At 44.2% G+C, this 20,139-nt stretch overlaps 1 protein-coding gene across 8 annotated transcripts in view; it reads right to left on the minus strand.

The window, feature by feature from the left end:
- cntnap2b (contactin associated protein 2b) overlaps positions 1–20,139 on the minus strand; it is a 93,347-nt gene that overhangs the window by 2,236 nt on the left and 70,972 nt on the right. For 6 of the 8 annotated variants that reach the window (XM_061840417.1, XM_061840413.1, XM_061840410.1 and 3 more), the window contains 4 exons: positions 12,676–12,809; positions 9,550–9,643; positions 2,285–2,512; positions 2,136–2,210 (listed from right to left, as the gene is read on the minus strand). In XM_061840417.1, the coding sequence (XP_061696401.1) occupies positions 2,136–2,210; positions 2,285–2,512; positions 9,550–9,643; positions 12,676–12,809 (531 nt within the window). Of the gene's footprint in view, positions 1–2,135; positions 2,211–2,284; positions 2,513–2,852; positions 2,986–9,549; positions 9,644–12,675; positions 12,810–20,139 lie in introns of those variants that run through there. The other 2 variants (XM_061840415.1, XR_009797913.1) reach the window with 2 other exon arrangements.

Below are 20,139 nucleotides of genomic sequence, written 5' to 3' on the forward strand. Positions count from 1 at the left end.
AGAAAAATATTCTCTCCAGCGTGACCTGAGTGGTTCCCAGGATCTTATTCCGGTGGGACATGCCCAGAACATCTCACCAGGGAAACGTCCAGGAGGCATCCGGATCAGATGCCCCAGCCACCTCATTTGGCTCTGTCTACAAACATAGCACTCAAACAAATACTATTTGGCACATAGGTTTAAAAACATGAACCCACTAAAGAGGCACAGAAAAGATCTTAAAGCTTGCCAAATATGAATGAATAAAAAAAAAAAATTAAAAGGATGTACTCAAACATCCATCCATCCATCCATACCGGTTGTCTGGTTCGGGTCACGGGGGCAGTAGCTTCAGCAGGGATACCTAGACTTCCCTTTCCCCAGCCACTTCTTCCAGCTCTTCCGGAGGGATGCCGAGGGACTCCCAGGCCAGCCGAGAGACATCGTCTCTCCAACGTGTCCTGGGACAACGTTAACCCTGGGTCTCTTTCCGGTGGAACGTGTCTGGAACACCTCACCAGGGATGTGTCTGGGAGGCATCTGAATCAGATTGCCCAGCCACCTTATCTCGCTCCTCTCAATGCGGAGGAGCAGCGCCTCGACACTGAACACCTTCCGGATGACCGAGCTTCTCTCGCATCTCGAAGGGAGAGCCCGGAAACCCTGCTGGGGAAACTCATTTCGTCCGCTTGTATCCGGGATCTTGTTTTTTCGGGCACGACCCACATCTCATGCCCATAGGTGAGGGTCGGAACGTAAATCGCTTCACCTTTCAACTTAGCTCCCTCTTTACCACAACGGACCGATACAAAATTTGCATCACTGGAGACACTGCACCGATTCGCCTGTCGATTGCCCACTCCATTCTTCCCTCACTCGTGAACAAGAACCCTAGATATTTGAACTCCTCCACTTCGGGCAGGATATAATCCCTGACCCAGAAAGGGCATGCAACCCTTTTCCAACTGAGGACCATGGTCTCAGATTTGGAGGTGCTGATTCTCAGCCCAGCCGCTTCACACTCGGCTGTGAACCGCTCCACTGAGAGCTGGAGATCATGGCTTGATGAAGCCTAAAGAACATCATCTGCAAATAGCAGAGATGCAATGTTGAGGCCACCAAACCGGACACACTCTATGACTAGGTTGCGCCTAGAGATTCTGCCCAGAAAAGTTATGAACAAAATCGATGACAAAGAGCAACCTTGGGGGATTCCAACTCTCAACGAAAATAAATCAGATCAGCAATGCGGACCAAACTCTGACACCAGTCATACAGGGACCGAATAGCCCGTAGCAGGGGGTTCCGTACCCCATACTTCCAAAGAACCCCCAACAGGACTGATCAACGGACATGGTCAAACGCCTCCTCCAAGTCCACAAAACACATGTAGACTGGTAAGGCGAACTCCCATGCACCCTTGTGGAACCTCCCGAGGATGTATAGCTGGTCCACTGTTCCACTGCCAGGACGAAAACCACATTGCTCCTCCTGAATCTGAGATTCGACTTACCGACGGACCCTCTTCTCCAGTACCCCTGAATAGACCTTACCAGGGAGGCTGAGGAGTGTCATCCCCCTATAGTTGGAACACTCCCTCCGGTCCCCCTTCTTAAAAAGGGGGACCACTACCCCAGTCTGCCAATCCAGAGGCACTGTCCCCAATGTCGCCCGTGTGATGTGATGTGACACCAGTGAAGGGTCAATTCCACTTTTTTCAGACTAATACCAGTAAGAGTAATTAAGTACTTACCGATACAGTGTACCAATACCACGAGGACAAGAATTTCAATCAAAAATATACCACTGACTTTCTGAAGCACATGATGATTCCCCAATGTCAAACTTCCGCAGTGTGGTATAATCTACTCCAAGGAGGACTTCGTCATTATCAGGTCTTTCAACTTTCACAAGTAAGTACTTTGAGGTTGTTAGTTTTGCACCAACATTAATAGTTTTAAAAGGAAAATATAATCAACTGAACTGATACCCATCTTTGTTTTACAGGGTAAATTGAGAATTTTCATCCAATACCCTCTTGACTTTCCTTTATATGTGTAATTATATCTATTTTTATTATGATAATTGTCTTGGTTCAGAAGTTCTGTTGCTCGCTTCAGAGCTTGATTTGAGTGGTTGGAAAACTGAAGATTTACCTCCAAGGACAGCTGAGTTGCGATTGATGCCATTACTGCTGGACGATTCCTCACTGAAAGGAAAAAAAGCTCCAACTGTGGGCAAAGGTAACAAGGAAATGTTAGAAGTCCGTCATGTACCATGTAAATGTACAGGCATGTGTCCCTACCAGATTCTACATGCCAGGGGTCATTTGCTGCTAGGGGGGAGATAGTCAAAGGAGAGGCTCCACAATTGGACGGGACCAAAATCCCATGGGTGGTTACGGGCGCCGCCTGGCCAGAGCGAAGGGCTGCCTTGAGTGGTGCCACACTGTTCAGCTGAACTCTTGAGAGGCAGCCCACGAAGCCTGGTGAGTTGTAGCGGTTAATCAAGATCGGGTCAATCTCTCCTGTTTCTACAAACACAGCAGAAAGCAGACCCATCAAAACTTCATTTCAAAAGTGTTTCAAATATTCACATAAGGTGTACTGTTAATTAAGTTTAATGACCATCTTACACATATCAAATCATCCGTTTCAAAACAAGGGTTCCAGTTTCTAGGATTGACATGGAAATGTATTGACTGATAGTTGGAAAAAATACTGTGAGAAGTTGATGAATGAAGAAAATGAGTGACAAGGAACAGTAGAAGAGGAAAGTTGAAGGACCAGGAAGTGACAATGATTAATAAGGGGGAAGTAAGAAAGGCACTAAAACGATGAAAAATGGAAAGGCAGTTGGTTCTGATGATATACCTGTGGCGGTATGGAAGCACTTTGGAGAGGTGGCTGTGGAGTTTTGACCAACTAGGTCCAGAACGGGCAGGATCCTTTCGGACCCTCCACATCCTGGCCATCAGGTCTTCCAGCTCCTTCCATGAGGAAAGCGCTACAGATCAATACAAGTCAGAACTAGCAGGCATTCGAACAGTTTTTTTCCTTCTGGCAATTAAGTCATCAAATTCTTGATCAGCGAACCTACTATTTTCTGCCTTGTGCCATTGTTGGGAGACACACTCAGTTCCTGCTGGTCCAATTAGTATTACTATTAGTAATATATTTTGTAGATGATCGCAAGTTTCGTCACTTTAAACTGCTCCCTTTGCACAATTGTCATTCCACTGGTCTATAAGTGAAACCACAAATGGGGGACATTGAGACACTCTTATCTCCTACCTGTTCTAAATGAAGAAAACTTTGCATCTTGCACATCCGTGACTCTTATCAGGAATAGTTCCCATAAACAGAAATGTCTCTTGTTCTTTGTTCTTGTTACTTCGTTGTTCTTTCTTTTGAATATCGGACCAGGGCAGCACCGACTGCAGGAGGAAAGTTTCTTGTGTGTTTTTACACACTTGACCAATAAAGCTGATTCTGATTCTGGTTCTAATACAATTGATGAGGCTCACAATTAAGTTATGGGAAAGAGTAGTGCAGGCTAGACTCAGGAGATAAGTATCGATGAGCAACAGTATGGCTTCATGACTTGAAAGAGTACAACAGATGCAATATTTGAATTGAGAATGCAAGTGGAAAAGTACAGAGAGGTCAGAAGGAGCAACATTGTGTCTTTGTGGATCTAGAGAAAGCCTATGACAGAGTATCAAGAGAGGAACTGTGGTACTGCATGCGTAAGTCTGGTGTGGTGGAGAAATACGTCTGAATAGTACAGGACATGTATGAGGGCAGCAGAACAATGGTGGGATGTGCTGTAGGTGTGTCAGAAGAATTTAAGGTGGAGGTGGGATTGCATCAGTATCAACTTTGGTAATGGATAGGCTGATAGATGAGGTTAGACTGGAATCCCCTTTGACCATGATGTTCGCATGACAATGTGATCTGCAGTAAAACAAGTAGCAGGTGGAGGAACAATTAGAAAGATGCAGGCGTGCACTGGAAATGGAACGAAGAAAAGCTGAAGTAAAACAGAATATATGTGGGTGAATAAGAGGGGTGGAGGGAGAAGAATGAGGCTCCAGGGAGAAGAGATAGCGAGGGTGGACAACTTCAAATACTTGGGTTCAACAATCCAGAGCAATGGTGAGTGTGGTAAGGAAGTGAAGAAACGGTTCCAAGCAGGTTGGAACAGCTGGCGGAAGGTGTCTGGTGTGTTATGTGACAGAAGAGTCTCTGCTAGGACGAAGGGCAAAGTTTACAAAACAGTGGTGATGTACGGATTAGAGACGGTGGCACTGAAGAAACAAAAGGAAGCTGAGTTGGAGGTGGCGGAAATGAAGATTTTGAGGTTCTCTTTCGGAGCGAGCAGGTTGGATAGGACTAGAAATGAGCTCATTAGAGGGACAGCCAAAGTTAGATATTTTGGAGACAAGGTTTGAGAGAGCAGACTTTGATGATTTGGACATGTCCAGAGGCAAAACAGTGAGTACATTGGTAGAAGGGTGTTGAGGATGGAGCTGCCAGGCAAAAGAGCAAGAGGAAGACAAAAGGCAAGGTGATTGGATGTTGTGAGGGAAGACATGAGAGCAGTTAGTGTTCGAGAGGAAGATGCAGGAGATGTTTACATGGAAAAAGATGACGCACTGTGCCGATCCCCAACGAGACAAGCCAAAAGAATAATAATAAGAAAAGCCTCTCATGATCTACTGCGGGGTTGTGGGGGCATGGGGGGTGTAACTAGGTACTGCCATTGACAAAATATAGATATATTCTATTTTATTCTTGAGTCCATTTTGTTGTTATTGTTGAGAAAGATGAGTTCAGATGAGTTCTTAAATTTGAATCATGAAATACAGGATTCCCTCCCTACTTCTGACTTATTTTTTGTGGCTTCAGTGATTCGTGTTTTTTTCTCACCCCACAACCCCCCCCCCCCAAAAAAAAAAATATCAAAAAATAAACTTGGAAACGAGGTGTGTGATTGGTCTCCGGTGCGACATTGACCATTGAGAGCATGTGTGAATTTATCTCTTGACCTGATCGGCTGCGCATCATTGAAGTCTCAGCAACTTCAGTTGTAGCTTTGTCCCATCCTTTCCTTTGCCCTTCCTTTCCGCCCTTTTCATCTACGTTGTTGAGTGTCTGCACGATAACCTCTCATGTTCACAATGATGCCGAAGCGCTGTGCTGATGATAAAGCTTCCTTCGAAGTTTTCGCATTTGTGGCTCTTCATTATGGCGTGAATGAATCCACAATTGGCTTCATTTAGAAGCAAGAGGCAAACATCCATAAAACTACTTCAATCAATTTTAATAAGGAACCGAAACTTGTGGTGACTCCGCAAAATACGGTAAGAGGATTGTTCGAATGGTTAACACAATAAATACCACTGCATCCATTATTTGCGGAATTTCGTTATTCGGGGGGGTATAGGGTATGTAACCCCTGCAAATAACAGGGGAACACTATTTTTACTTTTTTCTTTCTTTCTAGAATAAAGAAAACTAAAGACACTACTGACTACGTTACGTGAACCACACCCTTGGAGTTCAAGAGTTATTTCTCCATTTTAAACAGACTGATACAAACTTGGCAATAAGATGCGCTCTACAAGTGAGTGGACTTTGCAAGTTGGACAACACAAAATGCACATACTGTTTCAGAATTAGCACAGTGACGATCCTGTCAAAAGACTTATTTGACTAAAAACTAAAATATCGAAACTTTTTCTTCTTTTCCTTTGGTTTGTCCCATTAAGGGTCGCCACAGCGTGTAATCTTTTTCCATCCAAGCCTATCTCCTGCATCTTCCTCTCTTACACCAACTGCCCTCATGTCCTCCGTCACAACAGGCAACAACCTTCTCTTTGGTCTTCCTCTCCCTCTTTTGCCTGGCAGCTACATCCTCAGCACCCTTCGACCAATATAGTCACTCTCGCCTCTCGACATTTCCAAACCATCAAAGTCTGCTCTCTCGAACCTTGTCTCATCCAACTTTGGCTGTCCCCCTAATGATCTTATTTCTAATCCTATCCAACCTGCTGACTCCTAACGAGAACCTCAACATCTTCACTTCTGCCACCTTCAGTTCTGCTTCCTGTTGTCTCTTCAGTGCCACAGTCTCTAATCCATACATCATGGCCGTCCTCACCAATGTTTTATAAACTTTACTCTTCATCCTAGCAGAAACTCTTCTGTCACATAGGACACCAGACACCTTCCGCCAGCTGTTACACCTGTTTGTACCCGTTTCTTCACTTCCTTACCACACTCACCATTGCTCTAGATTGTTGACCCCAGGTATTAGACGTCGTCTGTTGAGCCTCACTCTTACCCCTCCTCCTCTCTCATTCACGCACATATATTCTGTTTTACTTCAGCTAATCTTCATTCCTCTCCTTTCCAATGCATGCCTCCATCTTTCAAATTGTTCCTCCACCTGCTCCCTGCTTTCACCGCATGTCACAATATCATCTGCTAACATCATGGTCCAAGGAGATTCCAGTCTAACCTCATCTGTCAGGCTATCCATTATCACAGTAAACTGGAAGGGGCTCAGAGCTGATCCCTGATGCAGTCCCACCTCCACCTTAAATTCTTGTACCACACGTACGCCACACCTCACCATTGTTCTGCTGCCGTCATACATATCCTGTACTATTCTAACATATTTCTCAGTCACACTAGACTTACCCCGGAGTACAATAGTTCTTCTCATCGTACTCTGTCACAGGCTTTCCTCCAGCTCCAAATACGCAATGCAGCTCCTTCTGACCTTCTCTGTATTTTTCTCACTAGCATCGTCAAGCCAAATAATGCATCTGTGGTACTCTTTCAAGGCATGAAACCGTACTATTGCTCACAGATACTACTCTTTCTCATACTGTATATTGTTTTACTTCGACTAATCTTCATTCCTCTCCTTTCCATTGCATGCCTCCATCTTTCTAATTGTTCCTCCACTGCTTTATGCACTCCTTGCTTTCGCTGCATATCACAATATCATCTGCGAACATCAGGGTCCTGGGAATTCCTGTCTAACCTCATCTGTCAGCCTATCCATTACCCCAGCAAAAAGGAAGGGGCTCAAAGCTGATCCATGATGCAGTCCCAGCCCAAATTCCTAAGCCACACCTCACCATTTTTCTGCTGCCCTCCTACATGTCCTGTACTATTCTAACATATTTCTCTGCCACACCAGACTTACACATGTAGTAGCACAGTTCCTCTCTTGGTACTCTGTCATGGGCTTTCTCTACATCCACAAAGACACAATATAGCTCCTTCTGACCTTCTCTGTACTTTTCCACGAGCATCCTCAAGGCGAATAATGCACCTGCGGTACTCTTTCTAGGTATGAAACCATACTGTTGCTCGCAGATACTTACGTCTGTCCTGAGTCTAGCCTCCACTACTCTTTCCCATAACTTCATTGTGTGGCTCATCAACTTTATTCCTCTATAATTCCCAAAGCTCTGCAAATCACCTTTGTTCTTTAACAATGGGAACTAGCACACTTTTCCTCCATTCTTCAGACATCTTCTCGCCCGCTAGTGTTCTGTTGAATAAGTTGGTCAAAAACTCAACTGCCACCTCTCCAAATTGCTTCCATACCTACACAGGTATGGCATCAGGACCAACTGCCTGTCCATTTTTCATCCTCTTTAGTGCCTTTCTCCCTTCCCCCTTACTAATCATGTTAGTTGCCTCACAGTTGCCTCTTCTACTCTTCCTTCTCTCTCATTTTCTTTATTCATCAACTTCTCAAAGTATTATTTCCATTTATTTAGCACATTACTGCCAACAGTCAACACATTTCCATCTTGATCCACAACCCACCCTTACCTGCACATCTTTCCCATCTCTATTCCTCTGTCTAGCCTAGTTGTAGAGATCCTTTTCTTCTTATTTCATGTCAAACCAGGTGTACATGTCATCATATGCCTCTTGTTTAGCCTTCGCCACCTCTACCTTTGCCCTACGTCGGATCTCAGTGTATTCCTTTCGGCTCTCCTCAGTCCTCTCAGTGTCCGACTTCTTCGCTAATCTCATTACTTGTATGACTTCCTGTATTTTGGGATTCCATCACCAAGTCTCTTTCGCCCCTTTCCTACCAGAAGAAACACCAAGAACTCTTCTGCCTGTCTCTCTGATCACCTTGGCTGTCGTCGTCCTGTCTTCTGGGAGCTCCTCCTGTCCATCAAGAGCCTGTCTCACCTCTTTCTGAAAAGCCGCACAACACTCTTCCTTTCTCAGCTTCTACCGCATGGTTCTCTGCTCTACTTTTGTCTTCTTTATCTTCCTACCCCAGCACCAGAGTCATCTTATACACCACCATCCTATGCTGTCAAGCTCCACTCTCTACAACTACCTTACAGTCAGTAAACTCTTTCAGGGTCCATCGTCTGCACTAAATATAATTCGCCCGCATGCTTCTACCTCCGCTCTTGTAGGTCACTATATGTTCCTGCCTCTTCTGGAAAAAAGTGTTCACGGGTGCCATTTCCAACTTTTTTTACAAAGTCCATCATCTGTCCCTCAAAGTTACTTTCTTGGATGCCGTTCTTACCCATCACTTTTTCATCGCTCCAGTTTCCTTCACCAACATGTCTATTACAATCTGCACCAATCACAACTCTCTCTCTGTCTAGGATGCTCAGAACTACTTCATCTAGTGCCTTCCAAAATTTCTTTCAACTGTAGATCACATTCTATCTGTGGGGCAGAACCGCTTTTCACATTATACATTTCACCCTCAAATTCAAATTTCCGCCTGATCACTTGATCTGATACACTTTTCAGCTCCAACACAATCTTAGCCAAGTCTTCTTTTAAAATAACCCCTACTCCATTTCTCTTCCCATCTACTCCATGGTAGAATAATTTAAACACTGCTCCTAAACTTCTAGCCTTACTACCTTTCCACCTGCTGTCCTGGATGCACAGTATATCAACCTTTCTCCAAATCATCATGTCAACCAACTCCTGGGCTTTTCCTGTCATCGTCCCAACATTCCAACTGCCTACACTCAGTTGTAGTCTTTGTGCATTCCTCCTATTCTTCTGTCAACGAATCCTCTTTCCTCCTCTGCTTTGTCTTCGACCCACAGTACCTGAATTTCCACCGACGGCCTGCAGGTTAATCGTGCTTGGGGTATTTTTTAGATGAACGCTCATATTTGTTTGACAAAATTTTACGCCGGAAGCCCTTCATGACGCAACCCTCTGCATTTATCCAGACTTCGGACTGGCCTACAGGTTGCACTGGCTTGTGCCCCTATAGGGCTGCATTAAAAACTAAAATATTGGCCCAATCAGCAAAAAATTACTTTTTGTTTGTAATTATTGGGTACTGTGTGACGGGTTTCTCCCTTAATTTGAATAATTAAATTTTTTAATTTTAATATTAATTAATAAAATGCAATAGCGAAGGGCTTGGAATATTTCCAAGTTACATTCCACCTATGAGATTGAACAGATTACATGGTTAAGGTTAAAAATCACCAGGCAGTCTCATGTCTCTGGATCGGCACAACAATCATATTTCATCACTTACCGAAAACCTTTCCGAGAAACAGACTTTTGATCAAGTTGAATTCTGTATCTGAAGCCTCAGGCATTATGTAAGTTGACACGGGGTAGTGGTCCATCTGGAAAATGTGGAAAGTGAAAATTGAAAGCAGGGAAGGTCTGAATCAGGAAGTGGTAGTACTGTAATGTTACGGTTTTACATTGTGTGGTGCATGTGTGGCTGGCCCCCCGCATCTCTGTAAATAGTAACCGGGAAGTTTTGTGTGCTTACACATATATATCCATCCATCATTTTCTTAGCCGCATGATGGTCCCAGGGGTGTTGGAGCCTATCCCAGCTAGCAGGTGACATACACGCAGACATAGGGAGAACATTCAAACTCCACACACGGAGGTCAGGGATTGAACAGCTAAATACATATTCACTGTCTACACCCAAACCTGATTATCTCTAGGTCAGTTCAATCAAAAAAATAACCTAAATAGAACATGTTTCACAGTTAAGTTGACTAAAAGATGTAACGAAAAAAAGCTCCAACAAAACCCACAGAGAGACCACAGTGAGAGCATTGGTTTGGTAAACCAGGGGTTGTGAGTTCGTATCCCACTGGGACCTCCACTCCCTGAGAGGGGTTGCGTCAGGAAGGGCATTCGGCGTAAAACCTGTGCCAAACAAATATGAGTGTTTCGCTGTGGCGACCCCTAACGGGCCAAGCTGAAAGAAAGTGAATTACTTTTTACAGTGAGAGCTATTATCCACAAATTGAGAAAACACAGAATAGTGGTGAACCTTCCCAGGAATGACTGTCCAAAATAAAATTATCCAGGGAGGACTACAATGACACAAGGTCACAAAGGAACCCAGGATAACAGCTTAAGAACTCCAGTTCTCCTTTGCCTCTATTAAGGTATGTGTTCATGACCCAAAAATTAGGAATAGGTTTGAAGAAAACGGGACAATAGCACCATTCCAAGGTTTAAAAAAACACACACACACACACACACTGCTGAACAAAAATAACATGAACTTTCTTTTTGGGAAAAAATATTTGAATAAGTGAGCTGGAAAGCGTTGGCCTCGCAGTTCCGAGGTCCCGGGTTCAATCCCGGACCCGCCTCTGTGGAGTTTGAATGTTCTCCTCGTGCCTGCGTGGATTTTCTCCGGGCACTCCTGTTTCCTCCCACATTCCAAAAACATGCAAAACTAATTGGACACTCATAACTGCCTCTAGGTGTGATTGTGAGGGAGGCTGTTTGTCTCGATGTGCCCTGAGATCGGCTGGCAACCAGTTAACAGTGTACCCCGCCTCCTACCCGTTGACAGCTGGAATAGGCTCCAGCACTCCCTGCGACCCTTGTGAGGAAAAAATGGATGGATATCTGAATGATTCTCAAGACTTTCAACAGACTGACGAGAGGAAGGTTCATGTAACAAATCATTTCAGAAGAACATCATACATCATAGCAGTCAAACATTGTAGTGGTAGTGTGATGCTCCGGGGCTGCTTTTCAACCTCATGACTTTGACTACTTGCTGTGATTGATGGAACCATCCATCCATTTTCCATACCGCTTATCTTCACTTGGGTCATGGACGTGCTGAAGCCTATCCCAGCTATCTTCGAGCGAGAAGCAGGGTACACCCTAAACTGGTCACCAGTCAATTGTAGACACATAGAAACAACCATTCACACTCATATTCACATTTACGGGCACTTTAAATTTCTCCATTCAACCTGCCATGCAAGTTTTTGGACTGTAGGAGGAAACGAGTATACCGCAAGAAACTCCACGCAGGCATAGGGAGTAAATGCAAACTCCACACAGTTGGGCTGTGATTTTAATGCTTGTCCTCAGAACTGTGAGGCAGATGTGCTAAACAGTAGTCCATTGAACAATCGTGCATGGGTACGGATAGGGAAGTCCATTGACATGTTTACGTCGTCCGTGGTTATGTTCAAACTTTAATCACATTCCATGTTGGCACACCAGCTAAGGGGCAATGCTCCATGCAGTCATGTCTTTTTGCCTCACGTAAAAGGAAGATAGATACAGCTGTATAGTTTTGGCCTCACAATTTTGAGGACCGGGATTCAATCCCAGCCCCACCTGTGTGGACTTTGCATGTTCTCTTTCCCGTGTAGGTTTTCTCAGGGCACTCCAGTTTCCTCCCACATTCCAAAAATATGCATTAATTGGACACTCTACATTTCCCCGAGGTGTGATTGTGAGAGCGACTGTTGTCTGTCTCCACGTGCCCTGCGATTGGCTGGCAACCACTTCAGGGTATACGCTGCCCCCTGCCTGATGACAGCTGGGATTGGCTCCAGCACTCCCACGATCCTTGTGAAGATAAGCGGCTCAGAAAATGGACGGTTGGATGATATCTAAGACGCTTTGACTGACAACAATTTAAAATTTACACCCACTGGAGCAAGACAGCCGCTTTTGTTAAATACAATGCCTGGGAGAGCCAACCCAGCCTATCGCATCCCTCGCAGAGATACGAGACGCACTGTGTCGAATTTGCATTACTGTAGTCAAGGAAATACAGCCCAACCCTTTTGCGGTATGATGAAAGATGTCCTGAAATTTCAAAAGTCCTCTACAAACAATGAAAATAATTTACCAGACATTAGGCGGCATGGCAGCTCAGCTAGTAAAGCGTTGGCCTCACAGTTCTGAGGACAAGGGTACGATACCGGCCCCGCCTGTATGGAGTTTGCATGTTCTCCACTGTTGTACACTCTAAATTGCACCTCGGTGTGATTGTGAGTGCGTCTGTTTGTCTCTATGTGCCCTCCGATTGCCTGGCAACCAGTTCAGGGTGTACCCTGCCTCCTGCCAGTTGACAGCTGGGATAGGCTCTGGCACTCCCTGCGACCCTTGTGAGGATATGCGGAAAAATAAAATGGATGAATGGATTTACCAGACATTACACACATGGAAGGCTATTTTTTAGCTACTTCGTTGACCTGATTGGTCACTATGCTTTAGTTTTTGCGTTAATAAACACTCCCCTTATTTACTGTATATTAATAGGCTAAATAGTATTAAACAGACTCTTTTTAATTTTTTTTTTTTTTTTTTTTAGTCAAGACAAAATTGACATTCAAACATTGTATGAGGTAAAATAGAGTATCACACTAACCTGCAATTGTATCTCCCGAAAGCGTCGGGTTAAGTTGACAACGTGAGGCTGCCCGTTGGCCATGTTGCGATGGTCAATATCGATAGTGAAAGGTTCTGTTAGTCCTCCCAATCGGTAGCGGATCTGGAGCGTACCTGAAAATACACAACCATACAGTTCCTTTTAACAAACGATTAAAACATTCTAACAGCAGTGCTTAAAAACAGTTCTAACATACGTTTGCGACCATCAGTGCACGGAATTCACTAGTTTGCATAGCGGCTGAAATTGTCAGTTGTCAAAAAGCACTCTCAGTTACTTATTCTTATAGTTGGAGGTGGGTAGGAAAGTGGAAGATGTCACTCGCTACTTTTATTTATAAATTCTTCTTTATTCATCAACTATTCATGAGCAATCTATTCAAGCGTCGACTTTCTTATCAAGTGCCAGAACATCAATCAAACGTTACTGCATTGATTCCAGGTCACTAGTCAACCAGCACAAGGCAGTCACACGACTGCACAGTCTTTGATTGGGCTTTGCAGGCCAGCCAAAAGGACTCATTTTGAGAAGAAAAATAGCTTTGTAATGCTCAGGTTTACATTTCAGACTACGGAAAAACAACAGCTTTATCATGTATTATACAGAAGACAATACGTGTTTGAACACCCTGCTATATTGCAAGATCTCCCACTTAGAAATCATGGTGGGGTCTGAAATTTTCAACGCAAGTGCATGTCCACTGTGAGAAAGATAATCTAAAAAGAAAAATCCAGAAATCACAATGTATGATTTTTTTTAAACGATTTATTCATGTGATACAGCCGCAAATAAGTATTTGAACACCTGAGAAAACCAATGTTCATATTTGGTACAGTAGCCTTTGTTTTCAATTACAGAGGTCAAACGTTTCCTGTAGTTGTTCACCAGGTTTCCACACTCTGCAAGAGAGATGTTTGGCCCTCCTCCACACAGATTTTCTCTAGATCAGACAGGTTTCTGGGTTGTCGCTGAGAAACACGGAGTTTCAGCTCACTCCAAAGATTTTCTATTGGGTTTAGGTATGGAGACTGGCTAGGTCACGCCAGAACCTTGATATGCTTCTTACGGAGTCATTCCTTGGTTTTCCTGGGTGTGTGCTTTGGGTCATTGTCATGTTGAATGACCCAGCCACGACCCATCTTAAATGTTCTGGCTGAGGGAAAGCGGTTGTTCCCCAAAATCTCACAATACATGGCCGTGGTCATCCCCTCCTTAATACAGTGCGCTCGTCCTCTCCCATGTGCAGTCGTCCTCTCCCATGTGCAGAAAAACACCCCCAAAGCATGATGCTAACAGCCCCATGCTTCACAGTAGGGATGGTGTTCTTGGGATGGAACTCATCATTCGTCTTCCTCCAAACACGGTTAGTGGAATTATGACCAAAAAGTTCCATTTTGGTCTCATCTGACCACAAAACTTTTACCCATTACTCCTCTGTATTATCCTAATGGCCATTGGCAAACTTCAGAAGGGCCTTAACATGTGCTGGTTTAAGCAGGGGAACCTTCCGTGCCATGCATGATTTCAAACCATGACGTCTTAATGTATGTATTACACTATAGTATCCACTTTTATATTTTGCATCTTTCTCTTCAGCTTGGGTGTTTTGGCAGCAGCTTTAAGATCAAGCACGAGCGCTATGGATGCATTTTGAATTTAGAGAGGTTATGCACGCAGAGTCAATTTATTTTTATTTTTTTTAATTTTTCATTTTTAAGAACAAAGGCAATGTTCAGAGCTGTGGGAATTCTAGAGGAATAAAGTTGATGAGCCACACAATGAAGTTATGGGAAAGAGTTAGTGGAGGCTAGACTCAGGACAGAAGTAAGTATCTGCGAGCAACAGTATGGTTTTATGCCTAGAAAGAGTACCACAGATGCATTATTTGCCTTGAGGTCAGACACCCTCAAAGCATGATGCTTCCAACCCCCATGCTTCACAGTAAGGATGGTGTTCTTGGGATGGAACTCATCATTTGTCTTCCTCCAAACATGGTTAGTGGAATTCTGACCAAAATGTTCAATTTTGGTCTCATCTGACCACAAAACTTTGTCCTATGACTCCTCTGTATCATCGAAATGGTCATTGGCAAACTTAAGACAGGCCTTGACATGTGCTGGTTTAAGCAGGGGAACCTTCCGTGCCATGCATAATTTCAAACCATGACGTCTTAGTGTATTACCAACAGTCACCTTGGAAACAGTGGTCCCAGCTCTTTTCAGGTCATTGACCAAGTCCTGGGGTGATTCCTCACCTTTCTAAGGATCATTGAGACCCCACAAGGTGATATCTTGCGTGGGGCTCTACTCCAATTGAGATTGACCGTCATGTTTAGCTTCTTCCATTTTGTAACGATTGCTCCGACAGTGGACCTTTTTTCACCAAGTTGCTTGGCCATTTCTCCGTAGCCCTTTCCAGCCATGTGGAGTACAATTTTGTCTCTGGTGTCTTTGGACAAGTCTTTGGTCTTGGCCATGTTGATTGTATGGGGTGGACAGGTGTCTTTATGCAGCTAACGACCTAACACAGATGCATTTGATTCAGAATAATAGATGGAGTGGAGGTGGACTTTTAAAGGCAGACTAACAGGTCTTTGAGGGTCAGATTTCGATCTGATAGACAGATGTTCAAATACTTATTTGCAGCTGTATCAAAAAATAAATAGTTAAAAAAAATCATACATTGTGATTTCTGGATTTATCTTTTTAAATTATCTCACAGTGGACATCAACCTACGATGAAAATTTCAGACCCCTCCATTATTTCTAAGTGGGAGAATTTGCAATATAGCAGGGTGTTCAAATACTTATTTTCTTCACTGTAATTTGTGTGCCTAAACCTTGATACAGTGCCCTGAAAAAGTATTTGATCATCTCCTGATTTCTGTTTTATATCTATCGCACAAAGTTTTCAAATCCATTTTCTGAGCCGCTTATCTTCACAAGGGTCATGGGAGTTCTTGAGCCTATCCCAACTATCATCAGCCATGACAGACAACAGTTGCACTCACAATCACATCTCAGGGCAATTTAGAGTTTCCAGTTAATGCATATTTTTGGGATTTAAAGGGAAACCGCAGTTCCCGGGGAAAACCCATGCAGGCATGGGGAGAACATGCAAACTCGCTCCAACCAGCTGCTCCACCGGGTAAACCATGTTTCAAATCATCAAACCAATTTTAATATCACTCAATAGACAACCAAAGGTAATACGAAATGCAGTTTTTAAATGACAATTCAATTTATTAAAGGTCCACGGACATACCTATAAACATTCTGAAACAGATATTGTCAGCAAAAATACATTTCACATTATTCACTTCAATGTCTGTATGAAAAAATAAATATGAGCGGAGAGTGTGTCATCCCTGCGCAAAGTTGCGGAGGTCTCACTCAAGAGTGAAGTGGTAGCCATATTGCCTGCAACATCATAAACAGACGTCACACTTGGACATTCGCTATTGAAAATATGTAGTGGCACCTGCTATGAGGAACAACAGAGATTTTCAGATTTTTCTGACGCCGATTCTGACACAGAAGTTTTTTTTGAAGAAGAGAACATCTCACAATTGAGTGAAGTGACAAGGGCAATATTCCCCTGTGGTTTCAAGCCATATTTACATGATATGCAGATCACTTCTAATTAACAACAGACTCCTCGACAGTATGTATGACAGTGTGTAGCGTACTCAGTTGCGAGTGACTACAACGCCGTAAAGCAACCCAGCTCGGCACCGTGATAAGCCACCCCAGCTCAGCGCCTCGATGAGCCACATTGGCACCGCGATAAGCCACCCCTGCTCAGTGCCTCGATGGGCCACCTCGGCGGCGCTATGAGCCACCCCAGCTCGGCACTACGATGAGCCACCTCGGGGCCGCGATGAGCCACCCCAGCTCAGCAAGCGATGAGCCATCTCGGGGCCGCGATGAGCCACCCCAGCTCAGCGCTACGATGACCCACCTTGGGGCCGCAATGAGCCACCCCGTCCGAACCCATGATCGTCGGATGTGGCGCGCCGAAGCAGTGATTGGCGGACGTGGCGCCAACGCGCATATCAACACATTTAGCACCCCTGACTTGCGTACGCGGATCTTTTGTTACATTTTGAGAGGATGACGAACACCCCCTCCCAACTATTATTTTTTTTAGTAGCTCTATACACACCTACCTGTCATTTTGAACCCACAAAGCTCTCGTCTTTTGCACCTGTGCAATCCATTTTTCACGACGAACCAGGTCTTTTAGAAACATGAAGCGCAGTAGTGGCTATTTCCCGTGAGCTGTTTAGTTGTGCATAATCAAAGCCTCACATAACAATTATCCTTGTCCCAGCCATTTCCTTGTTGTGTGCATTGTCTCATCCACACTGTTTCACATATGTACTGTATCTAAGTGTTGTGTTTGTGGTAACTTTTTTTAAGTGATAATTTTTGATTATGTAGTTACAAAACCACTTCAGTGTCGTGTACCAATGAAAACTTCCTCTGCAGCACGCGAGAGATGGTGACTCCATGTGCACGTTTATCCTTTTAGGTAGGGGTCCCCAATCTATGGCCCATGGGCCATATCCAGCCCGCCTCCACATTTGGTCCGGCCCCCCTAAACAATACCAGAGTATTTTGATTAATTTTTAATCTATGTGTAATTTTATTTTATAATAAAGCTGGACTTTTGCAATAAAATGTTCCATAGTTCTAAACTATTTTCATTACTAGAAACTATTTCATAAACACATATAACGTGATACTTGTTCCACCCTTCTGGCACAAGTTGCCAGATAAGGCTTATCTGTCAACCCCCAGAAAAAATCCTAAACTCGCCTCTCCCAAAGAGAACAGAATCATGGCGCAGAGGTTAAATTAGAGAAAAACTGATTCGGAATGCATTAACCCAAGGTGGACAAACCATCCATCCATCCATCCATTCATTTTCATAGCCGCTTATATTCTCACAAGGGTCACAGGGAGTGCTGGAGCCTATCTTAGCCGTGAACGGGCAGGAGGCGGGGTACACCCTGAACTAGTTGCCAGCCAATCGCAGGGCACATCGAGACAAACAACCACACTCACAATCACACCTAGGGGCAATTTAGAGTGTCCAATTAATATTGGATGTTTTTGGGATGTGGGAGGAAACCGAAGTGCCAGGAGAAAACCCACGCAGGCACGGGGAGAACATGCAAACTTCACACAGGCGGATCCGGGATTGAACCCGGGACCTCAGAACTGTCAGGCTAACGCTTTTACCAGCTGACCCACCATACCACCCTGGACAAACCATTATTTTTTTAATTCAATGCAAAGAGAAGGCTGTCTGTCTCATTTGTCAAGAGGCAGTGGTGGTATTCAAAGAGCATCCAAGAGAGCAGGTGGAAAGGTAGTAAGGCTAGAAGTTTGGGAGCAGGGTTTAAATTATTCTACCACGGAGTAGATGGGAAGAGAAATGGAGTAGGGGTTATTTTAAAGGAAGAGCTGGCTAAGAATGTCTTGGAGGTGAAAAGAGTATCAGATCGAGTGATGAGACTAAAATTTGAAATTGAGGGTGTTATGTATAATGTGGTTAGCGGTTATGCACCACAGGTAGGATGTGACCTAGAGTTGAAAGAGAAATTCTGGAAGGAACTAGATGAAGTAGTTCTGAGCATCCCAGACAGCGAGAGAGTTGTGATTGGTGCAGATTGTAATGGACATATTGGTAAAGGAAACAGGGGCGATGAAGAAGTGATGGGTAAGTACGGCATCCAGGAAAGGAACTTTGAAGGGCAGATGGTGGTGGACTTTGCAAAAAGGATGGAGATGGCTGTAGTGAACACTTATTTCCAGAAGAGGGAGGAACATATAGTGACCTACAAGAGCGGAGGTAGAACCACGCAGGTAGATTATATTTTGTGCAGACGATGTAATCTGAAGGAGGTTACTGACTGTAAAGTAGTGGTAGGGGAGAGTGTAGCTCGACAGCATAGGATGGTAGTATGTAGGATGATTCTGGTGGTGGGTAGGAAGATTAAGAAGACAAGGTAGAGCAGAGAACCATGTGGTGGAAGCTGAGAAAGGAAGAATGTTGTGCGGCCTTCCGGAAAGAGGTGAGACAGGCTCTCGATGGACAACCGAAGCTCCCGGAAGACTGGACGACGACAGCCAAGGTGATCAGAGAGACAGGCAGGAGAGTACTTGGTGTGTCATCTGGTAGGAAAGGGGAGAAGGAGACTTGGTGGTGGAACCCCAAAATACAGGGAGTCAAACAAGGAAAGAGATTAGCGAAGAAGAAGTGGGATACTGAGAGGACTGAGGAGAGGCGAAAGGAGTACATCGAGATGCGACGTAGGGAAAAGGTAGAGGTGGCAAAGGCTAAACAAGAGGCATATGAAGACATGTACACCAGGTTGGACACGAAAGAAGGAGAAAAGGATCTCTACAGGTTGGCCAGACAGAGGGATAGAGATGGGAAGGATGTGCAGCAGGTAAGGGTGATTAAGGATAGAGATGGAAATGTGTTGACTGGTGCCGGTAGTGTACTAAATAGATGGAAAGAATACTTTGAGAAGTTGATGAATGAAGAAAATGAGAGAGAAGGAAGAGTTAAAGAGGCAAGAGTGAAGGACCAGGAAGTGGAAATGATTACTAAGTGGGAAGTCAGAAAGGCACTACAAAGGATGAAAAATGGAAAGGCAGTTGGTCCTGATGACATACCGGTAGAGGTATGGAAGCAATTTGGAGAGATGGCTGTGGAGTTTTTGACCAACTTATTCAACAGAATACTAGCGGGCGAAAAGATGCCTGAAGAATGGAGGAAAAGTGTTCTAGTTCCCATTTTTAAGAACAAAGGGGATGTTCAGAGCTGTGGGAACTATAGAGGAATAAAGTTGATGAGCCACACAATGAAGTTATGGGAAAGAGTAGTGGAGGCTAGACTCAGGACAGAAGTAAGTATCTGCGAGCAACAGTATGGTTTCATGCCTAGAAAGAGTACCACAGATGCATTATTTGCCTTGAGGATGCTCGTGGAAAAGTACAGAGAAGGTCAGAAGGAGCTACATTGTGTCTTTGTGGATCTAGAGAAGGCCTATGACAGAGTACCAAGAGAGGAACTGTGGTACTGCATGCGTAAGTCTGGTGTGGCAGAGAAGTATGTTAAAATAGTACAGGACATGTATGATGGCAGCAGAACAATGGTGAGGTGTGCCTTAGGTGTGACAGAGGAATTTAAGGTGGAGGTGGGACTGCATCAGGGATTAGCTCTGAGCCCCTTCCTGTTTGCAGTGGTAATGGATAGGCTGACAGATGAGGTTAGACTGGAATCCCCTTGGACCATGATGTTCGCAGATGATATTGTCATATGCAGTGAAAGCAGGGAGCATGCAGAGGAACAATTGGAAAGATGGAGACATGCACTGGAAAGGAGAGGAATGAAGATTAGCCGAAGTAAAACAGAATATATGTGCAT

The sequence above is a fragment of the Syngnathoides biaculeatus genome, chromosome 13 (assembly GCF_019802595.1).
Source record: "Syngnathoides biaculeatus isolate LvHL_M chromosome 13, ASM1980259v1, whole genome shotgun sequence".
Lineage (NCBI taxonomy): Eukaryota > Metazoa > Chordata > Actinopteri > Syngnathiformes > Syngnathidae > Syngnathoides > Syngnathoides biaculeatus.